This window comes from Coturnix japonica, chromosome 3 (genome assembly GCF_001577835.2).
Source record: "Coturnix japonica isolate 7356 chromosome 3, Coturnix japonica 2.1, whole genome shotgun sequence".
NCBI lineage: Eukaryota > Metazoa > Chordata > Aves > Galliformes > Phasianidae > Coturnix > Coturnix japonica.
Genome location: NC_029518.1, coordinates 32,622,177 through 32,649,071, shown reverse-complemented (window position 1 = coordinate 32,649,071; position 26,895 = coordinate 32,622,177). Strand labels below are relative to the sequence as shown.

The window sequence follows — 26,895 nt, the reverse complement described above, 5'->3', positions numbered from 1 at the left end:
CTGACTTAATGGCATGGTTTAGCTACTGCTGCTTAAAATCTTATTAATTTTGTTAAGTCAAGAAAGGAAGAAAGGTCATTTCTTGATCAAAGAAGCCAAGTGTCTGATAAAGGCCTCACTTTGTTCCTCTATGCAGTAAAAGGCTTCTATAGGGAAAGATTGTACTGAAAGCTTGATCAAGTAAAAGCAAAAAAATAAATAAATAAAAAAAATTAAAAAAAATTAAAAAATTGAGCTGTAGTGAGTGAGTTGAGTTCCAGCTGCTGTGTGACTGAAAGTCGCACATCTAAACAGTATAACCCAGATCCTGAATGAAAGATAGATGCCACCTTGGTCTGTAGATAACTTCTGCTGCCTTAATTATGGCCATCTTTCCAAGGAGGCTGGTGATTGTACATTCCCATAGGAAGCAATTTAAGATCTTTCAAATACTACCTTCTCCAACTCTCCCTTGAATGTCTGGGAGAATGATAATGCTTCTCCTAGCTCTTTGGATGTTTTAGTGTTAGATGCCATCAAGAGGGGAGGGGAGAAAAGGAACAGAAAACAAAACAATGTGCCTTCTGTCAGCCCACCTGCCTTTTTTTCTGCTGAGAATGCAAGAAGCAAAGCTATGTAGTACAGTAGATTTTACATCTAAACTCTAATTACTTCAAAATTAGATGTACATATGAGTTGAGTGTGTTTCACCAAAAAAAAAAAAAAAAAAAAAAAAGTAGTACAGTGATCACCTTGCTATTTTATTCCATCCCCCACTCTAATATTTAAAATTGGGTTATTGTGATTAGATTTAACGATGAATATTTAAATATCTTAGTCTCCTTTTGAGGATCACACTATTTATCTGGCTTATTACTGCGTATCTGAATCTGAGTAATTTTTCATCTGAAATGGTAAAAAGTGAGTATATTTAAATCAGTATGTTCTATCAGCACAGGTAGTCTGTTAGGCAGTCAGAACTGGATGTTATTATTTTATTTTGTAGGTATTAAGTAGAAATACTTTATCTCCTGCTATAGCAAAATATCCTCATTAGGTGTAGTGTGTATTTTTCCTCTCATACCACTGCTAGTCAGAAGTAATTTTTGGTTTTACCTTAAATAAAATAAAATAAAACTCAAGTTTTTATGGGAATACTCTCATATCCTGTTAGGAGGTAAGGATGCTCATGTGACAGATATGGTGGGTCCAATTATTTGATCATGTATTTTATAACTGGAATATGCTGGAATCTTCAGAAAATAATTGTTGTTACGACACCAGATCAGAAGATTCCTGCATTACTTCCATGATGCAGTCTCCTAAGATCTTGTTTGGAACTTCCGTATTTCTTCATCCTCTCTGCAAAAGTTACAAGCTACAAGCATTTGTACAGTGGCTTTCCTGCTTATGACTCTTTGTAACGTACAGTAGTTTTTCTAGGCCACTGAGAACAACAGGATAATTTTGCTTACTGCCAGCAATCAAAATCAGAGCCAGAGAAGGAGACCCATTGAAGAATTCCCTGCATTAACTAAATATTATTATGTGGAAAGGGGATCTTATGTATTTCTACTTCAGGGTTCTCATCAGCCATGTGTCTTGCATTATCTTTCATTAAATATCCTTTTGACTTTTTCTGTTTTAAGCAATCAGGAACAAATTTGGCATGTAGTTTGTTTACTGTTTAACAATGAAGACCACTCATCAACTAAAAAGTTTGTGCTGGACTCTGGACTTTAGATAAAATCTCCAGCTTAATTCTTATTTTTTAAAATTTCTTTAAAGCAAAATTCCAGGGTTCAGACTAAAAAGGAGCTGTGTATTTTCTGAGATTTTAGATCTTGTAAAGATTGAAGCTCTTATGCTTTTAAATGGTGTCACTAGTCTGTGGACTGTAGTGTTTTTAAATGTGGGAATTGCTTTAGGCACTAATGTTAATATTCATATTTTCTGAATTAGTCCTGTATTGTTACAGCATTCTGTTGGAGGAAGATATAGTTTTCATGCAATTTACTCAAATTAGAAAGAAAGAATGAGTAAAGATGAGTATGAAAACTGGCATAAAACCTATATTTTAAATAAAGCCAGACAAAACTGATAGTTGTTATATAACCACGCTTTCTCTTCTTTTTCTGTGCCTCCATTCACTTGACAGTCATACACTATTAATACTCCTGATGTCCTTGAAGTTTCAGAATTTTAAAGCAGTGTTTGCACAACACAATTTGAGTGTGCGGGGTAGTAACATTATTAAAAGCTGGAGAATCTCAAGAACAGACTTCAGGTAACAGTTCATATTTACAGGAAGTCTCAGGTTGTTTGTTCTAACTTGATCTCAGTTCTATGCTTAAATGATCTACGTTCCTAATAGGAAATACTTAATGTGATTATAGCCTATTATAATAGCAGTGCAGAGTATCCCAATTATATTTTTCTCTTTTTTTCCCTTTGTATTCAGAAAATAGTTATATTCTATTATATAAAATTTTAAATTCAGTACATTTGACTTCAATGTTTAATACTAATGCATTCTGTGTTATATAATGGCATGAGTACTTGCCAACTTCTGACAGATGATACTGATAGGTCTTTAACCATGTGAACAGTGATAATGCTGCACATGGTTTGTAATTCCAAGCTTTTTTACTGAGTGAATCAAAGTGACAAAAACTGTAAATATCTTATGGAATACTTCAGTGTATTTTAAGATATGGACTAGATTACAACGTTCTTTAGCTAATTTTTAAAAAAATTTAATTTATACTTGTTAATTAGTAAATATGTTTTCCAGTGGGCTGTAGTTGATATGGCATCTCAGTGCAATGATAGAAACTGAGTAACTTGAGAAAGCATATTCACTACCTGACTGAAATGTAATAGTAACTTAAATTTACAGATCAAATTTTCTGGGTTTTCTTCTTCCTTACAATAAATTCAGTGTTTTTTCTTTAGTGTGTAGTACAGCATAAAAGTCAGAAACCTGAGCAGATCAGCATTTAACCTCCATCTGCATAATGTTGTAGCCCAACGTAAAATACTATTCCATCTAAATTCATGTCATTTAACACGTAAGAATCCTTTCCAAGAGTTGCTTTCCTATTGTTTCAGTAATGTGAAAGTTTACATCCTGCTAAAATAGCTTAGAACTACCTGTGAAAGACAGTTTGTGAATTACTTGTTGCTTTTATTTTTGCAAGGTAAAGTATTTGGTACTTTGTGTACCAAAGTGGATTGTTTTTGGTTTTGGTTTTTTTTTTGAGTTTTTTTTTTTGAGTTTTTTTTTCTTTGTTTGTTTGTTTTGCTTATTTGAGGGGGAAAAAAGCTTAGGGGTTTTTTTGTGTGTGTGTGTTCTCTAACTGATCAAAGAAACTACCCATCTGAACAATAATGTACAAAGTTTTATTTAAAACAAAATTCAAATTGGCACCTACCATGTCAAACTTTAAAATAAAGCATAAATTCTCACAGTTTTAGCTTACAAAAAAGATGGAAATTATTGTGTGGTTTTTGGAAACCAAAAGAATTCCAAGACAGACATAGTCAGAGTTTTTTTTTATATGACAGCCTGTTTCATACACTTTTTTATATGACAGTGTTTCATACACTTAATAACAGCAGTGTGAAGTTGAAAGTGTGCATCCTAATGAAGCATAAACTGTAGGAGTACTTTATAGTATCTTTTATATTTAAGATACAGCTAAATGACATTTATGCTTGTGATAGATATCTTCAGATATAGCAACCTTAAAAATACTTTTTGATGCATGTATAAATTGTTCAGAGTACTATTTTATGAATTTGTTATTCACAATGCAAACTATCTTCTAATATTTTTCATGCAGGTGAATACTAATAGATGGCTTTATTTTGGCAGGTTGTCAAGTTGTTAAGTAACAAAAGATCTCAAGCTGTTGGAATCTTAATGTCTAGCCTTCACTTAGATATGAGGGACATTCAGCATGGTAAGTTAAATAAATATTGTTGATTCTAGCTCAAGATGCATCATTAATTATCTGGAAATCATTATTATCTCTGTATTTTCTTATGTAAGAAAATTAAAGCTTTCTTTTAGTCTTTTTTTTTTTTTCTTTCCCCCCTGAAAATAGCAGATTATAGCATTTATTTCAACTTCTGTAACATATTCAATTTTCCTATACAGTAAATAAATCTGTTGAATGTTTATTTGCAGAATTACCATTTATAGTTTTTGAACATAAATTATCTAAGCGGTATGAAATCTAGACTTTTCAATTTTCTTCTTTTATCTGCGGAAGAAAAAGGGGCGTGATGTGTTGTTTATTCTAATTCAAAGAGCCCAAGAGTATATCCAAAAAAAGTGTATTACAACATTTAATTGATTTGCTGTCTAAAGTAGTTCATGTTAAGGGGGTTAGCTCAAACTGGAGTTGTTTCATCTTCAACAGCTGTTTATAATGGGAGATTTTTTGGAAGGAGTGTAATACTTATCACATTTATGCCAAGAGACAGTAGTGCAAAAAGGTGAAAAGTGGAATTGCATTTATATTCAGAGCATCCTTTATGTTTCCCAAAGGCTTTGAATAGATTTGAAGCAGATTGAACTATCCTGTGAAGTGCCAGCCTATCTATTAAATAAATGTGGTTTCAAGCATAACACAGACTTCATAAATCACAAAAACATCTTGTGAACTTTCTACGTTACGTATTTACAGCCATGCATTCAGTTTACTATGATTTGCTTACTTCATGAAATTATTCGTAAGTAGAAGCAAATTTCAGTGCACTCTGTCAGCTAATGAGTAACTCTTAATCACAAGTTAAAGTTTTTATTAAACTGTTTTGATGGTTAGGAGACTTCCTCAAACTGAAGCACTTAAGATGGTAGTCATAGAGCAAGGCGCCAGTACTGGCGCCAAGAAGTACTTGGTATTTCCAAAGCTGGCAGATGTAGTTAAGTCATAGAGCAAAATCTGAAAACAATGATATGGTTCTTTCCTTCAGTCAAATATTCAACTTGGTTTCAGTTAATAATGAGAACCTTATGAACAAAGGAGTCCGCCTAACATCTGTGTCTGTGGTAAAGCCAACACAAGTTCATTGAAAATTTGCTTGCTTAACATGCAACACTACCAGTAACATGGCATGAATGTCAGTAGTTGAAGGGGTCAAACAATATTATACTTAACCTTTATCCTAGTGCAGTATGAAGTACACGTGGTCATCTAAGAGCTATGTGCAGGTTTTGTATACTCCTTCAATAGCTTTTGTTAAAGACCAATAGTTTTTACGAAGGAGAATCTAATAGTCCTCGTACTTCCTAGCTGTTCAGATGTAATTGAACAAACATGAGAGAAATTTTATCTGATAGAAGGACTTGTGGAAATGGTTGGAAGATTAGGTTTGGTGTGTTGGTATTTTCCTTAATTTTTTTAACATAGACATGCAGGAAATAAATTAGTGTAGTGGGAGTTAGACAAATAGAACTGATATATCACTTAAAAACGCATTTCTGTTACCAGTAACACCTTGCAGAATTTTGAGTGCTCTGACCATGAAGTTTGTATATGTTATAAAATTAAACATCGTGAGTTTTGCCTTTATGTATGCTTGCTTACTAAACAAGTAAGAATTTTCTTATTTATTTATTTATTTATTCATGTTCCCAGTTTTTAAGCTTGCTGGCTTATCTGCTACAGCTTCAGTAGTCAATGGAGAGAATACTATCAAATTAAAAGCAAAAACTGTAGTAGAAGGAAGCTGCATTAGCAACACAGAACTTGCTATGTTTCTTTCTTTTTTTTTTTTTCCCCTTAATATTCAAAATACGTGACAATAAATACAGCAAAAACTGTTATTGGTGTTCTTTGTTCCCTAGTCCAAGGCTTTAGTAGGCTTCTTGAGCCTTTGTGATGTTTAGTGCATAACTTTGACAGCTTGTGATACCAGTTAACTTTCTTCACTGGCATTCTTCTAAATATTCAGCGTAAACTATATTTGGTGGAAGTAACGTTAATACAAATTGTAGGAGAACTGTAATTTTATTTTCTTTTCAACTCACTTAGAAAAGTACAAAGAGAGCAAATTTTAATACAGTGTGGTGTTCAGTGGATTCCTTGGTTTGATGCTGTTATGTTTTATTTTTCTACTAGTTCACACAAATTTCAAAATGCTTCAGAAGGGAAAATAATTGTGCTAGGTATGGATTCATGTAAAAAGTCTATGTTTTCAAGTTCTGATCATAATGAAGTGCTAAAAAAAACCCTTGAAATTTAAGCTAATGTATTTGATATGTTGCAAGGTTTTTGATTTGTCTTTTGTTGATTTTTTGAAGATGAAAAATACATATGAAATATCATCTGCAACATGAAAGATGCTTTACAAAACTTGAAATTGGATATTATAACTAATCTAGAATAACTCATGAATGTTCTGTACATGTGTGATCTGATGACATTTAATGGAAGATCTCAAGCTATTGGAATACATACTAAATGGATTTGGATGCTGATGTTGATGATTGTCATTGTCTGCTGGTAGAATTGCATTTATTTGCTCCTTACTTGAAACTGAGTTTAGTAAGACAAACTCCCAAATCTTGGCAGTTTAAATATTCTTACCTTGTGGAACTACAGGAGTGTATTTGCGCTGAAATCTCGTATGCATTGTTCTAGTAGTGCTTTAAATTAGAGTGAATTTATTTATTTATTTATTTTTATGTTATTGTTACAGTGGTTGACTTTTCTTTTTGGTAGGCTTTCATTGCTAACATAGTTTCGAATTAATTGGCCTAGGATCGAGTTGTAAAAACTGTAAGAAATGTTGATCTCTTTAAACCCACTGCCATTTTTCAGTTATTAATACAAAAATGTGGCTCCTTCCTATGGCTTTTCTGATCTCACACAACATTTTACTGCTGCCTATTCCTTACAGTCATGTATCAACTATGCAAAGACTTTCATTCAGATATTTTGCTTGCTTTTTTGATTTTATTCTTTTTCTGTACCACAAATCATCTTCATTTCTCTTATCTAGTATATGTTCCCACTAGAAGTATTGCTGCACTTGGCTGTGTGAGACAGCCAAAACTAAAGAAATACAGAAGAAACACTTACCTATTTTTCCTTTATAGCTCAGATTATTTTTCTGGAAGACTCTGAGCAGAAATTAGAAATTCCAGTGAATGGCTTTTAGTAGTATATGATGATCAACCATTATATTAATATGTAACTGTATATTAGCGTAATGTATTTCTTCATTCAAGGACTGTCTCTCTTAAATGAGAAACCTTTCAACATTGGAAATACAGTAGTAATAATTTGAAACTGTCGTTATGTCCAGAGCATAGTTATCCTTCCTTTCCCCACCAGTTCATTATAAGTACACAGCATGTCCTCTGCTGGTTTTCAACTTTTTATGGATAGTAACAAGTGGGGAAAAAAAAGTAAAATAAAAAAATAATATGTGAGAGGAAAAAGAAAATGAAAAAAAATATACTGACATTTTCAGCTATAAGAAAAGCAGATATTTCATGCGGATTATATTCACACTTACTGCAGTCATGTTTTTATAAAATAATTTTTTCCAAGACATAAATGTATCTCTTATTTAATGAAGTTATTTTAGCCTGAACTTGTAACATTTTGTGGTTGCACTGACTCTTCTAGAAGTAGTTTAATGATTTCTGCCACTGATGAATTCTGGATCCTCCCTTTTTATGACGTTCTCATTTAACAATTATCATTTTTCTCACTCTCAAAGATGCTAATAATATAACAAAGCCACTCTAATAATGGGAGAAAAAAAAAATATGGAAAATGGAAGACCAAAGCTTTTTTTGTTACAGCTCTCAACTGACCACTGGTTAGTGATGCTAAGAATATTATATAAAAGCACTGTATAAAAAATAATGGAGAAAAAGATGACAGGTTCATCAAACAGCTGGTAAAGCTGAACATTTGAACCTGAATCAGAGATTATTTTACTGAAAATTGTATTTGCATCAGTGTTTGCTTTACTAACAGAAGTACAGCTTAGCATAACAGGAACATTTTCTACATTTAATTCCAAAGACAAATGTATAGAAAGAGAATGATTATTCAATGTTAGTGGACAAGATAAGTATTCTTTAAGTGACTATTAATGACTGAGAAACATAATAGAGTTTTGGTTTGTATTTTTCACACTGACTCTTTGAAATGGTGAGCCTTTGTCAGAGATGAACTGAATTTATTTATTGGAGGAAGAGGGAATATAGCTCTCATACTGCATTATTTGAATGGTTGTGGATCTAGGAGATGACGTAAATGGAAAGCATTTAGGAAAGAATAAGTCAAGATCTGGAAACAGTCTCTATGATTAGTTTATCCCTTAAGTGGTCCAGAGATAATCTAATCAGAACTTATCCAAACATCAATATATGTTTATAAGCATGATCACTTGAAACTTGTAAAATTGTTTCTCAAGAAAAGATCTGTTCACAAAAAGCACGTTACTTTTTAAATAAGTTACATTGTAAAATGTGATTGGGTTCATTGGACATTTTCAGACTGGAAGACAAATAGATGACAAAAATTCACATTTCTGTGTGTTTAGGCTATGGACAAAATACAAAATCCTGAATACACGTACATACATGGAACATTTTTTAGGTCATTTAACAAATCTAAATTTCCTTGTTGGAGTAATGAAATGCAAAATGGTTATACTCTGTGCAGGTTAATTACAAATGTAGAATTTTTTACCTGTCACAGTTTATTAATTGAGAATCAAAACCCGTAGAACATAATTTTTTCCCTTATCAGAAATTGTGGTAACAGCTAAAATCTTTTTAGGCCATAGTTTAAATTTCCTTCCTTTCCATTGTGTTTAGATACTTCCAACCTGATCCTTTTTTTTTCTTTTTTTTTTTTTTTTTTTTTTTTTTTTTTTGTCCTCCGCAATAACACATGCTTGAATCTTCACATCATAGTGGTGAATCTTAGTCCTCTATTTCTGCCCATATTTTTTATTTTTTTAACCATATCTGTAATATTTATTGTTAGATTGCAGGCTCATACATTTTTATTTGCTTATAATTTATAAAATTATTTATTGTCAAATTATTTTAACAGAAACAATGGAATAAACAATGACTTTATAAAGCTCAGAATAAATTAAATTTGACTGCAACACTATATATATAGTTTTAAATGTTTCTACTGCTTTGATGCTGTTAGTATTTGTATTAAGTATTTGTATTTGACACTAGGTTATTTGTATTAAGTATTGTATTAAGTAGCTGAAAGTGATTCTGAAGTCCTTGTCTGGCTAGCTAGAGGGGGGAGGACCTTGGAGAAAAGTGATATTTCTAATGGATGTGATATAAACCCCAGAGCTGTGTGTGGAAAGCCTTAAAAAAGCCATTCCCAAGTGTTGATAGAGGGGGGACTGGATGTCCCTTCCCAGTCTACCCTCTGAGATTTTCTGAAGGTTTATTCTAGTGACTAAAATCATACTGGTCAATATAGGAATAGCAGCAGGAAAAATAAGGTCTTAGTAATCTTTTTAAGTATGCATGCAACACATCAATGTAATGAAGGATAAAAAATATTTATGTCATCAAGAAAGGAACTGAATTTTGGTTTCTATGCAGCAATGTTATTTATGTTATTATTTCTATGTTATTATTGATTTAAAAAAACAAAAACTAAACATATGGAACTAAAACCTTTTCTATATACTGCCTAATACACTTGAAATGAGAAAAATTATATTGAGCTTTTTAACAGTACTTGAACCAGCAGAGACTAATTACTGCCACATTGGATAGTTTGGCTAATTAAAAATTTTTGTTGTTGTTAAGAACATACGAATGTAATATAATGGAAAAGTTTTGTAAGAAATGTAAGAACTCTAAGTGCATTGTTTGTATGTTGTTCCAGTTGAAACGGTCTATTTTTTTTTTTTCTTAGAAGCCTGATTAACACTGAAACATGGAGAGAAATGTTTCAGAAAAGTTCTGAGGAGAATAGAAACATAAGGACTGCTATTTCACGTTTGTATAATGTGTAGTCTGTCTCTTATGAGAGATGGTCATGAAATTCAGTGCAGAAAGGCACTAAAATGCTTCTTATGTTCATTACTATCATTCAGAAACTGAGGAAGGAAAAGATACAGTAGAAGTATTTCTCAATGGCCATACTTATATGTGTTGCTAAACTACACAGAAGTTTTGGCATTATGGATATTAAGAACAGCTTATTAATTGTCTTAAGACCTTCCAATAATTAGTCACACATTTTTTCATTAAGTTAAAAGCTTGGGAAGAAAAGAATGTCTGCCACATCAATCCTTTTAGTGATTTGATTTTGTTTGGTAAGTTTAAATAAGAAATATATTCATATATGTTCTTTCAGATCTATACAAAATGTAACATGTATGTAGCAGTTAAATTCTAACATACATTTAAAGTAATTAAGATAAAGATTTAGGAAAGTTTGCAAGGTTTTTTTGTAACATGAATCAAATCCATTTTTTTCTACCTCTACCTCCTACCTTTTTGTAATTTCTCATTTAAGGAAGCAATTGCAACTCTATGCTGTCTTGGCCAAAAGGTTTATCTAACTTAGTACCTGACCTCCTATGTAGGTAGCAAGAAAAAAGCAAAAATAAAATGAAACCAAGATGAATGACATTAATTGCTCTTCATGTAATTTTTAAGATCTCTGTTTAATCTTTTTGGCAGCAGTTGTCCTTTTCCAAATTGAAAAGTTTATTTGGAATGGTTCTCATATGTGTTTATTCTTCTGATTTCACTCGTCAACAGTCTACCATCCATAGCTCTTTCCTCTCTTTAGAAATGAAGCAAGTAGTTCTGTAAGTGATTTTCAGGATTTATGTGTACTGTAGGCCTGTGCCACGGTATCGTATCTTTTATTTCCATTTTGTTACTTATGTTGCATGACTTTTAACTGGTGCTAATTATTGAGCTTTTATTGCCAGAGAACTATGAAAGGAAAGTGCTCATCATTTTGATGAGCAATTTTACATTTGGGTTCTTTTCTTCCATGCACTTTATTTTGCACTGCATTAACACGGTATTTCAGAGATCCTTTTGCACATGTTTGCTATTAGCTCTAAACTAGCTAGCTTTTATATTCAGACATTATTGCTTCTCATTCATTAAACTATACAGGAAGTAGTGAAGGTCTTACTGGGACTTCGTTGCTACAACTCTTTTTGAAAAATTCATAATCCATTTTTACAATTGACTTTTTTTAATAGCAGGTGCTGTGTTTAAACTGAGTTATTTATCCCAGGACGATGCAATTATTTTCTGAATCCTCAGATAATAATGAGCTTTTTGCAAATCCGGTAACACTCTTGTCTGTGACTTTTTAGATTCCACTAGAGGAATACACAAGTATCCACTACAAAATTGCATGCAACCTTTCTTTCAAATTGTGTTTTGTTTCTCTGTATGTTTAAAGAAGCTGTTCTTCCATGTAGTGTGTAGACACTTTCCAGGCACAAAATTCAAACTGACTGGTTTATAATTTCCAGCATCATCTCTGGAATCCTCTTAAAACTTGTATTTGTATGTTCAGAAACAAGTTCAATTTCAGATGATGCCCAAAATGCATCTCTTGAGAAATGTAGATCTTGTATGAGAACATCTTATATATTTTCTCTTGGTAGTGAATCCTATCACAAGCAATTTGATTAATCTTTTTATTCTCCTTCGTTTGTGTTCTTTTTATAGCCAGATTATTCATATGCCCAACTGTTCCCTGTCAGGCTTCCTACCTCAGATGTGTTTGAAAGCAGTTTTATTACTAGCTTTATGCATTTGGCATGTCAGTCTTGGACCTTTTTGTTCTTGTCAAATTTATATTGAGCTTATGAGACTTTCTGCTTTTCTATTTTCTTTGGCCAATTTCCATGTTTTGAAGAGTGTTATTTTCTTACAGGTGTCCCTCAGGCTTTTTTCTTTAAGCATGTATGTGGTTTTGAAGCCCATAGACATTGGGGATATGGAAAGATAAGAAAAAGTCTGAGTGCTTTAGGATTTTTCTTTTTTTCTTTTTCTTTCTGAAAGTTGTCTGTAACTTCATTGTAACCTACAAGCTTCTTACCCTTCTGACTAACTCCTTGTAACATCTATTCTTTTTGGCATTGTTTTTATAATCTCATTTTCTGTGTCCCTTAAGTGAATGCTTTTAAGGCTCTTATGGTGTCTTCAGCTGTTTCATACATATATATAGAAGTAAATCAAGTGTTGTTTCTGTGCTTTTGTTATTTCTTCCTATTTGCTTCAAGTAGTAATTGCCATGTCCTAAAGCTTAGATTCTGTATGGTTTAACAGATTAAACTTGCTGTTATGTTTTTATCTTGCATATTATCATATAGCTGATAGCATTTAGAAATAATTCAGAATATGCTTTCAGAGTGGCATGTAATAGGGTTCTAGTTGTGCTGTTTATAATTGGTCATAGACTTCCTCAGTAGGGAGCATAGCAGATCTGTTTCAACTGATTGCTTTATCTTAAATGACTTGTCCTTCCTTCAGCAGTAACTGGTTACGGGACCATATGCAGCTTTGAGACTGTGACACTTAGTCTTCCTTCTGATATATTTGAACAGCCATTATACCCATCACTTGAATAAAAACTTGCCAGTTGCAAGCATGAGCAGTCTGGTGACAATATTGCTCTATAGCTGGCCCAGATATGACTTCATCTTGGCTTAATTTCGCTTTCCCTCCTCCTCACCTAAGAATCTAGCTCTCATCCTGCCTCGGCTGAGCACCTTTCCCACTAGATTTTCCATTCCCCTGACATGCTGCTGCTGAGGCCCTCCAGGTTCTGCATTTCCAGCACCAGGTGGCAACAGCAGCTTGCAGTGTTGGGTCAGGGCTCATCCTGCTTCCAGCTCTGCTTGGGTGCTGTGTCTGGGTGCCAGGTGCAAGGAGGAGAAAGGATGACTAAATGATAGGGCAGAGACTTGTTTGCTGTATTCATCTGTGCTTGGTGGAGTAGAATGAGTGCAGTGGGAAGCTGTGGTTAGACGTTAAAGTCTTTTTTTTTTTTTTTTTTTTTCCTGTGGTGAAATATTTGGCATGTTTTCTCTAGTGCTGGTGCTGTTGAGCCTATGAGCACCTGGGTTTTTCTTGCCTTGTTTCTCTTCTTTCTTGTGTTTTGCCAGGACCCCTGGATAATGAAATGTAGTGATGTATTTATGTTCTTCTGCCATTCCATAGGAAACTCCCTGTTCTATTTCTGTGTGATGAATGTTATGTTTTTAGTAAAGCTTCAAGTGGTTTTAGTTACTTAGATAATACAGGTCAGTGGCATTGAGTGCCTTTTGTAGTCTTGAAGATGTTAGCAGGCTAAATCTAGTGATGATAGTGACATAAATACAGGTTTTTGCCCCTTAGAAGACACGTAGACTTTTCCCAAATTGATATATTCTTGTTTTCCACAAATATTTTGATTTTGTTTCAATTGCAGTCCATATTTCCTTGAACTTATTAATACCAACTCTTGAGAAACATTTTGGAGCATGAAAAAAGTTAGATGCTTAAACAATAAATGCTTATCCTTCTGCCCTCAGTTATCACATTACTGTGATTTGAATTAGTAAAAACGCATCATCTGTTTTCTACCTAGCCAAAAATCTTGTGCTGTTTTCATAATCCTACCATGCTTAGAACATGGACTAAATATCACAAGACCATAATGTCATTTTGTTAGCATCTGTAGCTCTTTAATATCATAACATCTGAATATTTGGTGAAAGGCTTAATATCCGTTAGGACAATGAAGGCCATGGTGTTTATTCAGGCTTCAGACAGAGCTGACATGGAAAATACTAGGCTACATCTATGTTCCTTCCTGCTGTGCCAAAAATAGACAAAAATAGATTTTATTTTTTACTAGATCTAGTGAAGAAAGTATTTTAGTGAGCTTCTACTATCTGGAAAATGGAAAGGAAAATCTGCTTTGGAAAGGAAACCTCTCAAAAGTTCAGTTCATAATTCTTGAACAACAACAACAAAAAAAGCATTCAACATATGGTCACCACTAGTGCCTTTACAGCAGTTGTAGCAAATGAGTTTTTACCTGATTTCTGAATGCCTGAAAATTTCCGTGTAGAATTTTCTAACTAGCTGTTCTACTACGTATCTCTGTGTGATCACACACAACTTGCTGACTAGCCATAAGCATGGGAAGCTTTGCCTCTGCATGTAAATGACTGTATCCTTGTGAATACAGTTAATTTATGCTGTAAGTCACCAGCGGTAGCAAAATCCTTTGCAGATTAAGCAGAAGCAGGTTTGCAGACTTCAGAGAAGGCAAATGGAGAGCTTCAGAAGGGACTGGAGAGATGGCAAATAAACAGCTCAGCTCTAAACTTTCAGAGTCTGAAAGAGTATTTGTAAGTGTTTTGCCTAGCTACTAAATAAGCCACATAATATTGCCTGATAATTTCTTGCTCAAGCCATTAGTCTGTAGAAATATGAATGTTTTAACAATATAAATGATCTTAAGTTCCAGCTGAAATTCTGACCCTTCAACCTTTTTCTTTCATTGAAGTTACTGATAGTTTTGCCACTGACTTTGGTGAGTCTAAGGTTTCATGCAAATAGTTTAGGTGATGGAGAAGGCAATACATTTCATGAAACAGTACTCAAAAGGTTTATTTCCTTCACTTTTAACACTTAGAATATTACTTTCAAAGTGAAGTTCTCAGATTAATTTACAGATATCCTTTTTTTTTTTTTTTTAAATCTTCTTTTTTTGGCCTGTGAAATTATGAAGCCCATCTGGTTTCAAATCTGTCTTTTGTAAGCATACAAGAAATAATCATGTTGCAATTAAACAGATAATTTCCTGAGACCTCAGGTTATTCATGGTTGCTGTCCCCCAGTTAGACTTCTATTCAAAGTATTGTTTCGACTTCTAGTCACTCTCTGAGAGAAAAGCCTTAAGTTAGTCATTCATTGTGATTATTGAGAGTGTGATCAAGGCAGCTCTGGGTGAGTCTGAGTCTGTTTAGGAAAGAACAGCTATCTCATTTATACCATGTGGTCTTCACTGTGGATCAATAACACACTTATTTTCACTTCTATTACAGATCTATTTAGTAGCAGTGAGCTAAGTATGTAGATCTGTGGAAAGTTAAGACGTTCTCCTTTTTCATAGTGTTGCATCAGCCATTAAAAATATTCAGGGCTATATATTAGGCAGCTTTTAACTGATCTAGCATTGAAACTGAAGTGATTAAATGCAAATGTTCTAAATTGCCACCTATACACACCTGGATCTTTAATTATATACTAATTGTGGGTAAGTAGTGAACAAAAAACCTAGAGAAAGAAAAATAGAAATAGAAAACCTATTTGGATGATCCTGATCTTCCTCTGCATCTTGTGTTTCCTTTGCCTTTATCATATCAAATGAGCTTCCTGGAACATGGGAAAAAATAAGCTACCCTCTTTGTACTAGACTTCTCAGCAAGCCATGACTTTGTTTACCTTAAGCTACTCTTATGCAAGGTGGTATTAAATCAAAAGCCAGCAAATTCAAGGTACTAAAAACAAACAACAAACAACTGAACCAATATGTAATCACATGTCTGAAGTAGTTTGAATCCTGAAGTTTTAAAATTCTTTGTGTTCCAAACACATCTTGCTAGTTTCTTCCAAATGCACTCTGTAAGAGATGCTACCTTGTTCTATAAAGATTGACTTGCATGCTTTGATAGTCTTGTTTACACCAGTACTAGTATCACTTTTAGCCTGTAGAACGCAGTGAAAAAAATGCAATTGAAGTAGAGATCAAAAAGCAGTTGAGCATACCTTAGTAAAAAAAATAAAAAAGTCATATAACAACAAATTGGAATCCAAATTTTATTTCACTTGATTCACAAATATGAAGCTGTAAATAATTTGCAGATAGATTAATACACAAAACTGCATGTGATTTACTGTTGATCTCTTTTCTTTGGTTTGTTTTTATAATGTATGCACTGTAAATGTACATGGCCATGTGAATATCCCAAAGATATACTCCTAAGATATACTGTTCTGGTAGTCTCTGCTGTGGTATAATCAAAAGGTATGACATTTTTTTTATTGCGAACCTTGAAATTGAGCAGTTATTGTATGATATACTACTTTATACTAGGTATATACTACTACTACTTTAACTAGGTATTTTGAAATTTTTCTAGAAAACAGTAAAACCCTATTGTAAACATCAAGTACAGTTAAAAAAAAAAATTAAAAAAAAAATCTATTAAATTGGTCTTATGTCATTTGCATTTGTGTCCCGTAGTAAGCTTTAAGTGGTGTTTTCAAGTCATCATGGCGGTTCTTTCCAGTTTGTTGAAAATGCAGAATCCTGCCAGTCAGTCTTGCACATCAGATTTACTCCCTGAAGACCAGACCCTGACAGGTTTTTGAGACTGTTTGCTCTTCTATCCACTGTAGTTTAAAATAAGCATAATCTAGTAAAATGCCAGTCTCTTCTCAGTCTTCCCATGTACCATGCCTATGTTTTTTTCACCTGCCTAATTTAAACAAATCTTATCTAAACAATTAAGATAAGCATTGAAGTGTACTCTCAGTAGTCAAATCAGCAAACCTCTCAAAACCAGAGCTGAAATACAATCTCTCTAAATTAAACAGTCTACAATGGCAATCATGTTTGTATTTAAACATTTTATTCTGAAAGGATTGCAGTGTTGGTCTCCATTTTTTTTTTTTTTTTTTCCTGCCTAGACACAAAGGCGACATACTGAGTCAAACAAAATATAGTTGTTCTCTAAGAACTAAGCTTGTACAGTTTTGGTAAACAAACTGTATAGGTGTATAAAATTAGACTTCACATAATCAGTAAATCTGTCCTTAATGTTATAGGCAACTGTTTGGAAAGTATGTAATGCAACTGTTTACAAAATTATATGTAGTTAATATATTTTGTTACATCTTGCTCCATATATGTTTATATGTATGTATAAATATATGTTTATAGGTATGTATAAATATATCTGTAATCTATTTGTACAAAATTATTGCTATCATAAAGCTATGAAAATACTTCTAAAAAAAAATAAAGTAATAAAGTATATTTATAGCAGAAGAATCAATGCAGAAAAAAACAAACAAAGCCATAAAACCTAAGGTTACTCTTTAATGGAGACTTCTGTGTCTGTTGCACCAAATTTTACAAATGCATGTTCTTGGTTAATTTTCATTTTGTTATTTTCTACAAATATTATACAAATAATTTCAAGTTCTTGATATTCAAGCATTTTCAGTTCCTCAAAACCATCTTGAAGCAGGAGCTCAGCTTAATCTGTGCCTTCTGCCTGGAAACTTATATACTATATACAGTTCCAGCTTCATACATAAACTTTAGATCAAAGTGAATTGCTACCACAGGAGAACTCTGTACAAGCAGTTCAAAGTGCTTTTTCTTGACTCTTGATTCATGATGTGTGTACTTGTGTTGAAGATCTAGCCTGCATTGTGCTGTGTGCACTTAATTTTCATCCTGAAAAGGTGAGAGTATTTGCTAAACAAACATATCACAAAGGTACCAAGAGAAAGCAGGTAGGTGAGAAATTGTTTTCTTTTACGCCAGCTATACCTAGTATAGTGAATCATCCATTGTAAGGGTCAGCCTATCTGTTATCAACAGGGCTTTTTCTTCCAGTTTTGCAAGTCTAGGTGTTCTTGCTTAAATATATGTATATATTTCATTTAATTTCTGAGAATCTTTAAAAGTCTTATAGTCATTATCCTTGTTTGTTTTGCTGCAGCTCCCATTAGACCAGGGGCATTTTGTTTTACCACCACATATTCTATACTTATCTAAATGTAGTGTTTATTTCAGAAAACGGTTTAATTTTCTGCATTAGGAATTTTTGTATTTTGAGATGAAGTAGTTATCATGTTGTTGGGAGCATTACAGACAAAAGCATGATGCTGTGCAGTAATATGCCTGCGGTTATGTGAACAATGTGTGTAAGCTCACATGGAGTAAACTGGAGCAGAGATAGCACTTCTTGAAATGGTGGTTTTACTATGTGACTAGTTAGATAACTTAAAAGCATATTTTGCAATTCAGTTAATTTGAATGTAATTTGGATTTAAATCTGAGTTTATTTGAGAAGTGCCTTGTTATTGCATTATACCATAATCTACATAGCAGAAAAAGAAGCTAATGCTTTTATTATTATTATTATTATTTATTATTATTTTTATTTTTTAAGGGAAAGGTACCTTAGAAGGTATAACCTCTTGGTGTTTTAGTCAATAATGCTGGAACAGATTTGAAACCCCCAAGTCTGTGCCCCGTGCTGAACTGAGGAATAAGAAAACCACGGTACACTGCTATAAAACTGATGTCCAGCATTCAGTGATAAATGATTGGTTTCCCTTTGCAGTCTGTTGAAGTGATTGTCCACTGCTGATGCTTGATAAAGGAGATTTGAAGTCTTGGAAAGACTCTTAGCGAAAGGGAGTGGATGAGATAGCAAACCATGTGGAAGAAGGGTTAGTGGTGTCCTGGAGTGATAATAACAGGTGTTTTTTTTTTTTTCTTTTAAGAGTAATGAAGAAGGCATCTGTGATGGAAAACAGCATGAAAAATTGGTGTACTTCTTCTCCTAGAAGCATAGATCTGAGTATAGCAGGGTTGTCTCAGCATTCCTTGTGCAATATTGAGATCATTTTATTTCAGCTAGCAGTCCTCTTTGAGGGGACATAAGCTGCAATCTATTATCAGTGAAGTAGGATTTGGATTTTCTCAGTCAGTTCTGGGGGGAAAGCAAAGCTTAAGAAGGGTATTTGACAGGGACAGAGAAGGGGAGAATGATGTGAAGCCTATTCTGATGAAAGGCAAGACATGGAACCAAGGATTGGACTGACTAATGGACAGTTCATAGTCAACTGTAAATTAGTTTGTTCTGAAGAGAGTTTTATGACCTAAGCTGCATCCAAAACGTTCTACTAATCTTTCTTTTCCTGAAATTCTTAGTAGGAAATTTTGAATGTTGGCCTTTCTATTTTAGCATGAATTTCCAGATCAGTAAAGTATTTCCAAGTACTGACTTGTAGGAAGCAAACTTTTCTCTTATAGTTTGCGATATTTTGGTATATTTAAATTGTAGATTTGCTATGTCTATATTAGATGTCATATTTATTTAATGGTTAGCTGTTAGTTCACATGTTCTTAGATGCACAGGGCCTGCTCTGAAAGTAATGCCTGCTATTTTATTATGTTCATCAGAAACAGATGTTGATATTATGGCCACAGAGATTGAACCTTCCCTACAATATTCTGTTAAATTTTATTGCTATGCAACAGATGGCAGCAGAAGGGCAATCTGACAAAATGGTGTCTAGTATGGAAGCCATTATGAAGTAAATGTTTTTAATTCTGTGTGGGAGAAAATGGCACTCACTGACATTCATCAATAATTGCTGCATGTTTATGGAGGCTATACAGTGAATGGGAGCTCAGTGAGCCATTTTGGCAGTGACAGTGTGGAAAAAAAAAAAAGGCACATTCCAGGTGATATTTATGGGGTTCATTGTGTAGGTGCCTGTTCACTGCTGGCAAAAATGCATAGCTAATAGTGGTGACTATTCAGAAAACAATGTTTTGTAGCTGAAAGGTTTATCTTATGATCAGTGTTATTTTGCTTTCTTTTTTCTTTTTTCTTTTTTTTGTATCTGTTGATGTTTCCATGGAAATAAACAGAAGGCATTACTTTTGGAGCAATCTACAAATTATCAATGTTAACAATCTATTATAACAACAGTAGTGACAACAAATATAATCACTGCATCCTTTTGTAGTCTCCCTGAGACTATACTCTGCATCCTCCAAATTCCTACTAGTGTTTTCTCATGTATTACTACTTCATTATTACAGTTGTTGGCAGAAACTTCGATTTCACTGGAAGCTTAATCATATACTCTTTTCCCGCCAAAGGATTGTGGTAGTTCATTGTATTTGGTTTTCTTAGGTGTGTCTTTGTTCTAAACCAGATTTTTATATGCATATGGGAGGAAGTTATTCTGTTCTCTGAGTTCAAGCATGCCTCTAGTGTAGCCACGTTCTTTAGACAAATTTATTTTCTTTAGCAGTGGTATTATCTTCCTGCTAGGTGAATATCCTGTAAAGTGCCCAGCTGGATTTGCAAATTAGCTGATATTACTAGGAATAGTAAGTCTTTGTCCTTTTTGCATAAATTTGATTATCCTGTCAGTTTGAAACTAGTATCATAGTTGTTGTTGATATTGTTAATTCATGTACAAGGTGCAATGGAAAATTTTCTATTCTGTTAAATTTCCATATAATTTCCATATAAAAAGTCATTTCTGTCCAAAAGATACCAATTCAAATTTCAGTGGAACTTGTTACAAAATCAATTAGATTGTCAGGAAAGTTTAGGACAGGGAGGAAGAAAAAAAAAATGTGAAAAAAAAAAAAAAAAAAAAAAAAAAAAGATGTGAGAGTTTTTGATTAAAAGAAAACTGTTACTGCTAGAGTAATAGCCAATTGATATTTTTCACTGTTGAAGAACATAGCTGACAAGCTGGATGATGTGCTGGCTATTGAAGATAATTTCATAGTCGACAAGAGCAGGGAAAGTGTCAGTGTCAACTGCAAACCAAACAGAAGAGTTGTCTTCCACAGTAGTAATGTGGGTGGAAATATCTTTTGACTGCAAGATTTATAAACCCTTCTCCAGATGCTTGCATCCATGTGTACTAGAACTATAGCGTTATTGAGAAATTTTTAATGGAAAATCAACCTTATTTTATGCTTTTCTGTATTTTCCTACTTTATTTAGTCTCTATGTAAGTAATCCTTTTGTCACATATTTAAAGCTGTAGTGGTGCTGATTGTGGAGAAGGGGCAAAGACACATACGTTAACATTACATAGTCAATTTGGCTGTATGCGAACATTGCCTTTATCAGTTCAGATTGTCTAGATAACAGAATTAATGTGCAACAGCGGTCACTTCTTTGCCAGATATCATGTTCCATATTACAGTGTTGCTATATCACCAAGAAACAGAATTTAGTCTCCTGATTTCCAGGGTTTTTGTGTGTGTGGGGGGGGAGGGGGGAAATTTAAAAGCAACTCCCAGTGGGATCTTTGAGTATACATATACATATACATAACATATACAACTTTCTGTAGGAACACTTTTTGTTGTTGTTTTGTTGTTGTTTTCTTAGGGGAAACATATATACTGGGATCTAATTTCTTCAAATCCTTGTCTCAGACTGATTTATTTTAAGCGGCTCCCTGAAGTATGTACACTCTTCTGCATACCTGTTTTGTTGAAAGTACACAGACCTGGCACCGTTTTGTTTGCCAGGCGTTCTCTTATCTCAAGCAAGCATTCAAACAAAAGTGTTCTATTGCTCCCTAAGTAATCCATGGGTGATCTTAACATTGAGCAAAAGGCAGAACAGGAACTTATGTAATATTTCTTAATGCAGGAGTAGACAGTGTCTGGAAAGAAGAGTGGTGGGGGGTGTAGAGCAGGCAGAAGACAACCAGTACGTCAAAATAAATAGCTGAATGTCTGTGTGTTCATATGGGGGGAAAAATGTGTAAAGTTTTAGAATGGTGAAATATAGGGATAATAAAAACGGAGCTTAAAAATATATTCTATTTTTAATAGAGCTCTTTGTATGTGTGCTTTCAAATGTGTTTTCTTAAAACAGAGCTCTCAAACTAATGTAGACACAGATTTTATTTGCATGTGTCTTCAGTTCTACAAGGCAACTTTGGTTTATTTTAAAACACACAGATACTCCTACTGTGTAAAAAGGATTATCAAGGACCTTTGAGAGGGCATATTCATTCAGTATTGCCACAATTATTGCACTAAAAAGGAGATAGGGTGGTGGAATGGAAATATTCCAAACAATTACTAGCAGATTTTTGCATGGACCTTCTCCCCGAAAACAAAGCAGCGCTCCCTTAGTTTTTATCTATTACATTGTCATTATCTTTAAAATTAATTTACTTTGTGGTAAGGGAAAAGTGTTTATTTTGTATTATTTCTGAAAGACTTTACTACTTTTTTTAAAATTTTTTATTTCAGTCCTGAAACTTATATACATGCAGAGTACCCTGCTTAGTTTAATCAAGATCAACACTTCTTTGTTTATAATATTCTTTTACTGTAACTAAAACTATGCATCAGGCCTGGAAAGGGGTAATATGATGAGTTGCAGACTCAGAGTGGTACATATAAAAGCTTTAAACGAATCGGCACAAATGAACTTGAATTATATTGTCATTACACTTTAGGTGTATACACAGAACTTCTCTATGGCTTAGACTGAAAGGACAGAAACTACCCTTGTGAGATCACGGCTCAAAGTTGCAATATCTAGATTAATGCAATTAATCTATTAATCTAGAAAAGTACATATTGTATGAGTGCATGCATATATGTATGTGTGTGTGTGTGTGTGTATATATATATATATATATGAGAGCACCTTATTGCAAAAACAGTAAAATTAATGAAGGCCAAAATGAAGGAATGAATTAGTGTAGCATGATTGAAGAAAGCATCACCATTTCAACAAAATTGGATGAGGAAAGCTCGATTTGTGTTATAAACAAATTGTCATAAAAATTGTTGCATAAAACATCTAAAACTAAAACCTAGTTTTAGAATAATTTTTGCTTTGTTTTGGATAAGAGTAATTATTCATTTGTTTGCACAAGCGTTATTTACGCTTCATTAAATGTTCCTGCTAAAAGTGGGAAGGCAGAGTGTCCCTCAATCTATTTTTTAATTTTTTGTTGTTCTTCAAGAGCAGTTAGATGGAAATCACTCTCTCAGTATCCACTGAACCAGCTTTTTGACACTGAAAAAATACAATATGTGTGTGGCGCCAGAATTGGTTGGGAACAGGAAAAGCATATTTTGTATCTGTACTAAACCTGTCGACTTAGTGCATAGAAGACTTGACCCTTGTCAGGTGTCTTGAAGTTAACTGGCTGACTTATGGATTAATCAGTTTAAGACTGAAGCCAACCAGTGACAGGAATGAGCTTTGTTGTGTGAATGTGTGTGTGGCTGTGGTGCAGATTTACAAATTTTTATAATGCTTTCAGTCGGACCGTGAAAGTCTGATGTAAAGCTTATCTCTGATCTCTGGCTATGGCCATACTCGTGGGATCGTGTGTATGTGTTTGGGGGCAGGGTGATGAATTCTTTAATGCTTGACACCTGGCTCTACCAGGTTTCTAGCACATAGTGTTAGGAATGGCACTCTTAAAGGCGTTAATATCGTTAAAATTCTTAAGCTGTATGACCAAGTAGGTCATAAAAGCTATTGCTGAATATTGTGCTTAGTCTTTCTTTCACAGCTGGATTATCATCTTGACAACTAATTCTTTTTTCCTTTGTCTTTTTTATAGCTGTTGTGAACTTAGACAACTCTGTGGTTGACCTGGAGACCCTTCAAGCCCTCTATGAGAATGTGAGTAACTAGAGGAAGTCCATGCAGTGTAGGAATACTGTTGGTCATATGAAGGCATTCTGGATTTTCGTCAATAGTCAATAGAAAGTGTCCAATTTTGAATTGGCTGTCTTTCTCCAAAGCAATTAGGGTAATGATAAGCAGTTCATTTGCATTAATTGTCTTTGTGCATTTTTTATCGAGCATGCATTTTGTTGTAGCTAATGTAACTTCTATGTGATAAATCAACTGTATTCCTTTTTGTTTGTTTTTGGGTAGGCAGTCAGTAGGCATTAGACCTTGCACTTTGGGACCTTTGGTTTATCCTGATAACCTCACTGATACAGCACTGATATGTTCAGTAAGAATTGTTTTTAATAAGTGCAGTCATTTCAATTGTAGAACTGTAGTCTTAATTATTTTGAAGGAAACCCAAAAATAATTAGAATTTTAAAACTTTGAAAATAAAAGCCTTACTCTGGGTTAACGTAAAAAATAAAATAGTAGTATAACTGGTAAGGGTTCATAAATGTCTGGTGCTTATCATCAGTGTGTTTGATTAGTAGGTATGTAAAATCAGGGATTCAGAATGTAGTGAGGCATGATCTAAAACTTTCCAAAGCCAGTCACGTGCAGAACTGAAATAAGTAGATTTTAGAAGTGTATTTTTGCCTTCAGCAGAGGCAAGTGAATATAATTCTCTTCTTGGAGAAAACTGCCTGAATACATAGAGGTTTGGCTAGGAAATTCCAGAAAAAAGAAAAGAGGTTTTCTATTTGCTCTCTAAAACACACTGTTGTGAAAAACAGAAGTGAGTTGAAAGCCAATGTATTTTACTAGACTTTTTGTTTCCCTCGCATTGTAATTTTAATCATTCATTCATTCATTTAGCACCTTTCTTTTTTTTTTTCTATTTTCTGGACTACCTTTATATGATATAATTTGGAATGATTAATTGATTTGGGGGTTGGCCTTTTCTCTTGTGTCATTAATGATAGGGCTAGAGGGAATGGTTTCAAGCTGTGGCAGGGGAGATTCAGGCTGGACATTAGGAAATATTACTTCCCAGAAAGGGTGATCAGGCACTGGAATTAACTGCCCAGGGAGGTGGTGTAGTCACTGACCCTGGGGGTGTTCAAGGAATGACTGAATGTTGTGTTGAGGGACATGGTTTAGTGGTGGCTATTGGTGATAGGTGACTGGTTGGACTTGAATGATCTTTTAGGTCTTTTCCGACCTTGGTGATTCTGTGATTTTTTTTTTATTTTTTATTTTTAATTTTATTTATTTATTTTTTAAAACTTCTCGTTTGGGGCATGGAAAGAGAAGAGAGTAAGCTCCTATTCTCTTTGCAGAGAGGATATTGGGTAGCACAGTTTGTGGTTATTTAACTACAAGAACTTGAAAGCACTACTTCCCTCATTTCATCTCTGAAAAGCTAACTCCCCCAACACTGCTCAGGAAGATAATGACCAAATGGAAATCTATCCTAACAACCCCCACATCTTTATATTTTAAACATTTGTCACCCTCTGCCACTGCCGTTTATGAATGAATGCTGCTCTCGGTTTATAGAAACTTCACTCTTGTGTTGCATTAGGCTTCAAAAAATTATCCTTTTATGTTGCTGATTATAAATTGTGCTAAGGGTATTTTTCAAATGCCTTATTAATCTCATCTGTAATGCATTTCTTAATTCTGGTATTATGGATCAAGTGCAAATTTGCTGTCTCCTGAAACACACAATGATGCTATTCTATTCTATTTTTTTTTCATTATTACCTTCACTAATTACAGAGAATGTCTAGGAAATGCTGTCAAGATTAAGGAGAACATATGTCAATCTGAGGGCAGACTCAAAAAATTCAAGCCAAAATGTGTTCACTAACTTTGGGCACGCGATGTATCAGTCCAACTTAATCACTGAATTTATTAGATTAAAGAAAACAGGCCAAAGAAACAAAACAACAAAAACCAGTTATTTTCAGAGATTTTCCCCTGAGCTGAATTTTATTCTTCTGTTTAGTAGAGCTATGGTTCAAAAGAAGACTCTTGAGGTTATTGTTTTGTTGTCATTGTAGTTTATTTTTGTTTGTTTTCAGTTTTAGATCATACTTACCAGACCTTACATTTCTTTTCCTTTATAGCTTCCTTAATTATAATAATATTGTTCAATGTAACAGTGAGCAATAGTTGGTATGATAGGGTGTGGCATGCTTGACTGCTCCCTTATTTCTCAGCCTCATTCCGTGTTGTGGGTGGGAATAACTTTGCCTAAACCCATTACTCCGTGTTCATTAACTATATTTTTAATTCTTAAGGTTTTTAACTCAATAAATCCCAATTTATTGAGTTGGGATTTCTTGCTGCATATTTAAATATTGCTATACTAGTTCTCAGCATACTTGATATCTCTCTGGAACATATGGGAATGCTTGTTTTACAGTCTTCCCTCTGAATGTAAACGGGTGTTTTTCTGATTGCATATGTCTGGCATGGTGCTTTCCCTTCTTAAATGATTTCTTAAATGTGAATGAAATTTGGGCAGTCTCCAAACCTAAACACACCCTAATTTCAAAAGCCACAGTCTCAGGGACTCAATTCCTGTTTACTGAAGATTTGAAGTCTTCTTTAACCACAAAGTTACTGTAAACATATTAGTTACTTTTTTAAAATGAAGATACCCACAACCCACCAATGACCCAAGATGGGTATTTATTTAATAATATTAACTGGTTGCTAGTGAGAAAGACTTTGTTACAGCAATACTATATGGTGAAGTCTCAGTTGCATATGGTTGTGTAGTTTTGTCTGCGCACTATGTTTAATACACAGTTGATTGTCAACATGTGTTTAGACAACATAAATGTAGACAGAACAATATGCAGAGCAGTTTCTTTAATGTGATTTTTCATAGATACTATCCCCAAAATACCCCAGTGTTCTCATTTTCTCTGCATTATCGCAGAGAAATAAATAAAACTGTTTTAACTGGAGGTATCTGCTTGATGAACAAAGAACTCTGGTTTGGTGTAAATAGTTTCTTCACAGTTTAGCTTTGAGTTGTATAACATTTTGCTGTTTTAGCACTGAAAAAGTATTTGTTTCTTTTTAACTTAATAACACTGATGATATATTTTTCACATTATACTAAAAAATGTTGACTTTTTTTTTCTTAGTTGGCTATGAGGAATTATGTTCCAGAAATTCCTTAAGAGCTGTGCTTTTAGGTAGCAAGTCAATTTAGAGAGGAAGAAGGCAAGTAAAACTCTGAACAGAGCTATCAATTCACTATCTATGGTAGACTATATTGATTGTGATGAGAAATACAATCATTTGCAGAAAAATGGATGTTTACCTTGAAAGCAGGTGGCCTCCTACCAGCTAAAAATGCTACATCATGAAATCAGGTCTGACTAAGGCCTGTTCCTGCTTATA

General features: G+C 33.8%; 1 protein-coding gene across 1 annotated transcript in view; it reads left to right on the top strand.

Annotated features, from left to right (window-relative positions):
• The window catches only part of FMN2 (formin 2), a 133,077-nt gene that overhangs the window by 51,693 nt on the left and 54,489 nt on the right, over window positions 1–26,895 (top strand). Inside the window, 2 exon segments of the mRNA XM_015857765.2 lie at window positions 3,857–3,944; window positions 23,417–23,478. Of these exon segments, the coding sequence (XP_015713251.1) occupies window positions 3,857–3,944; window positions 23,417–23,478 (150 nt within the window).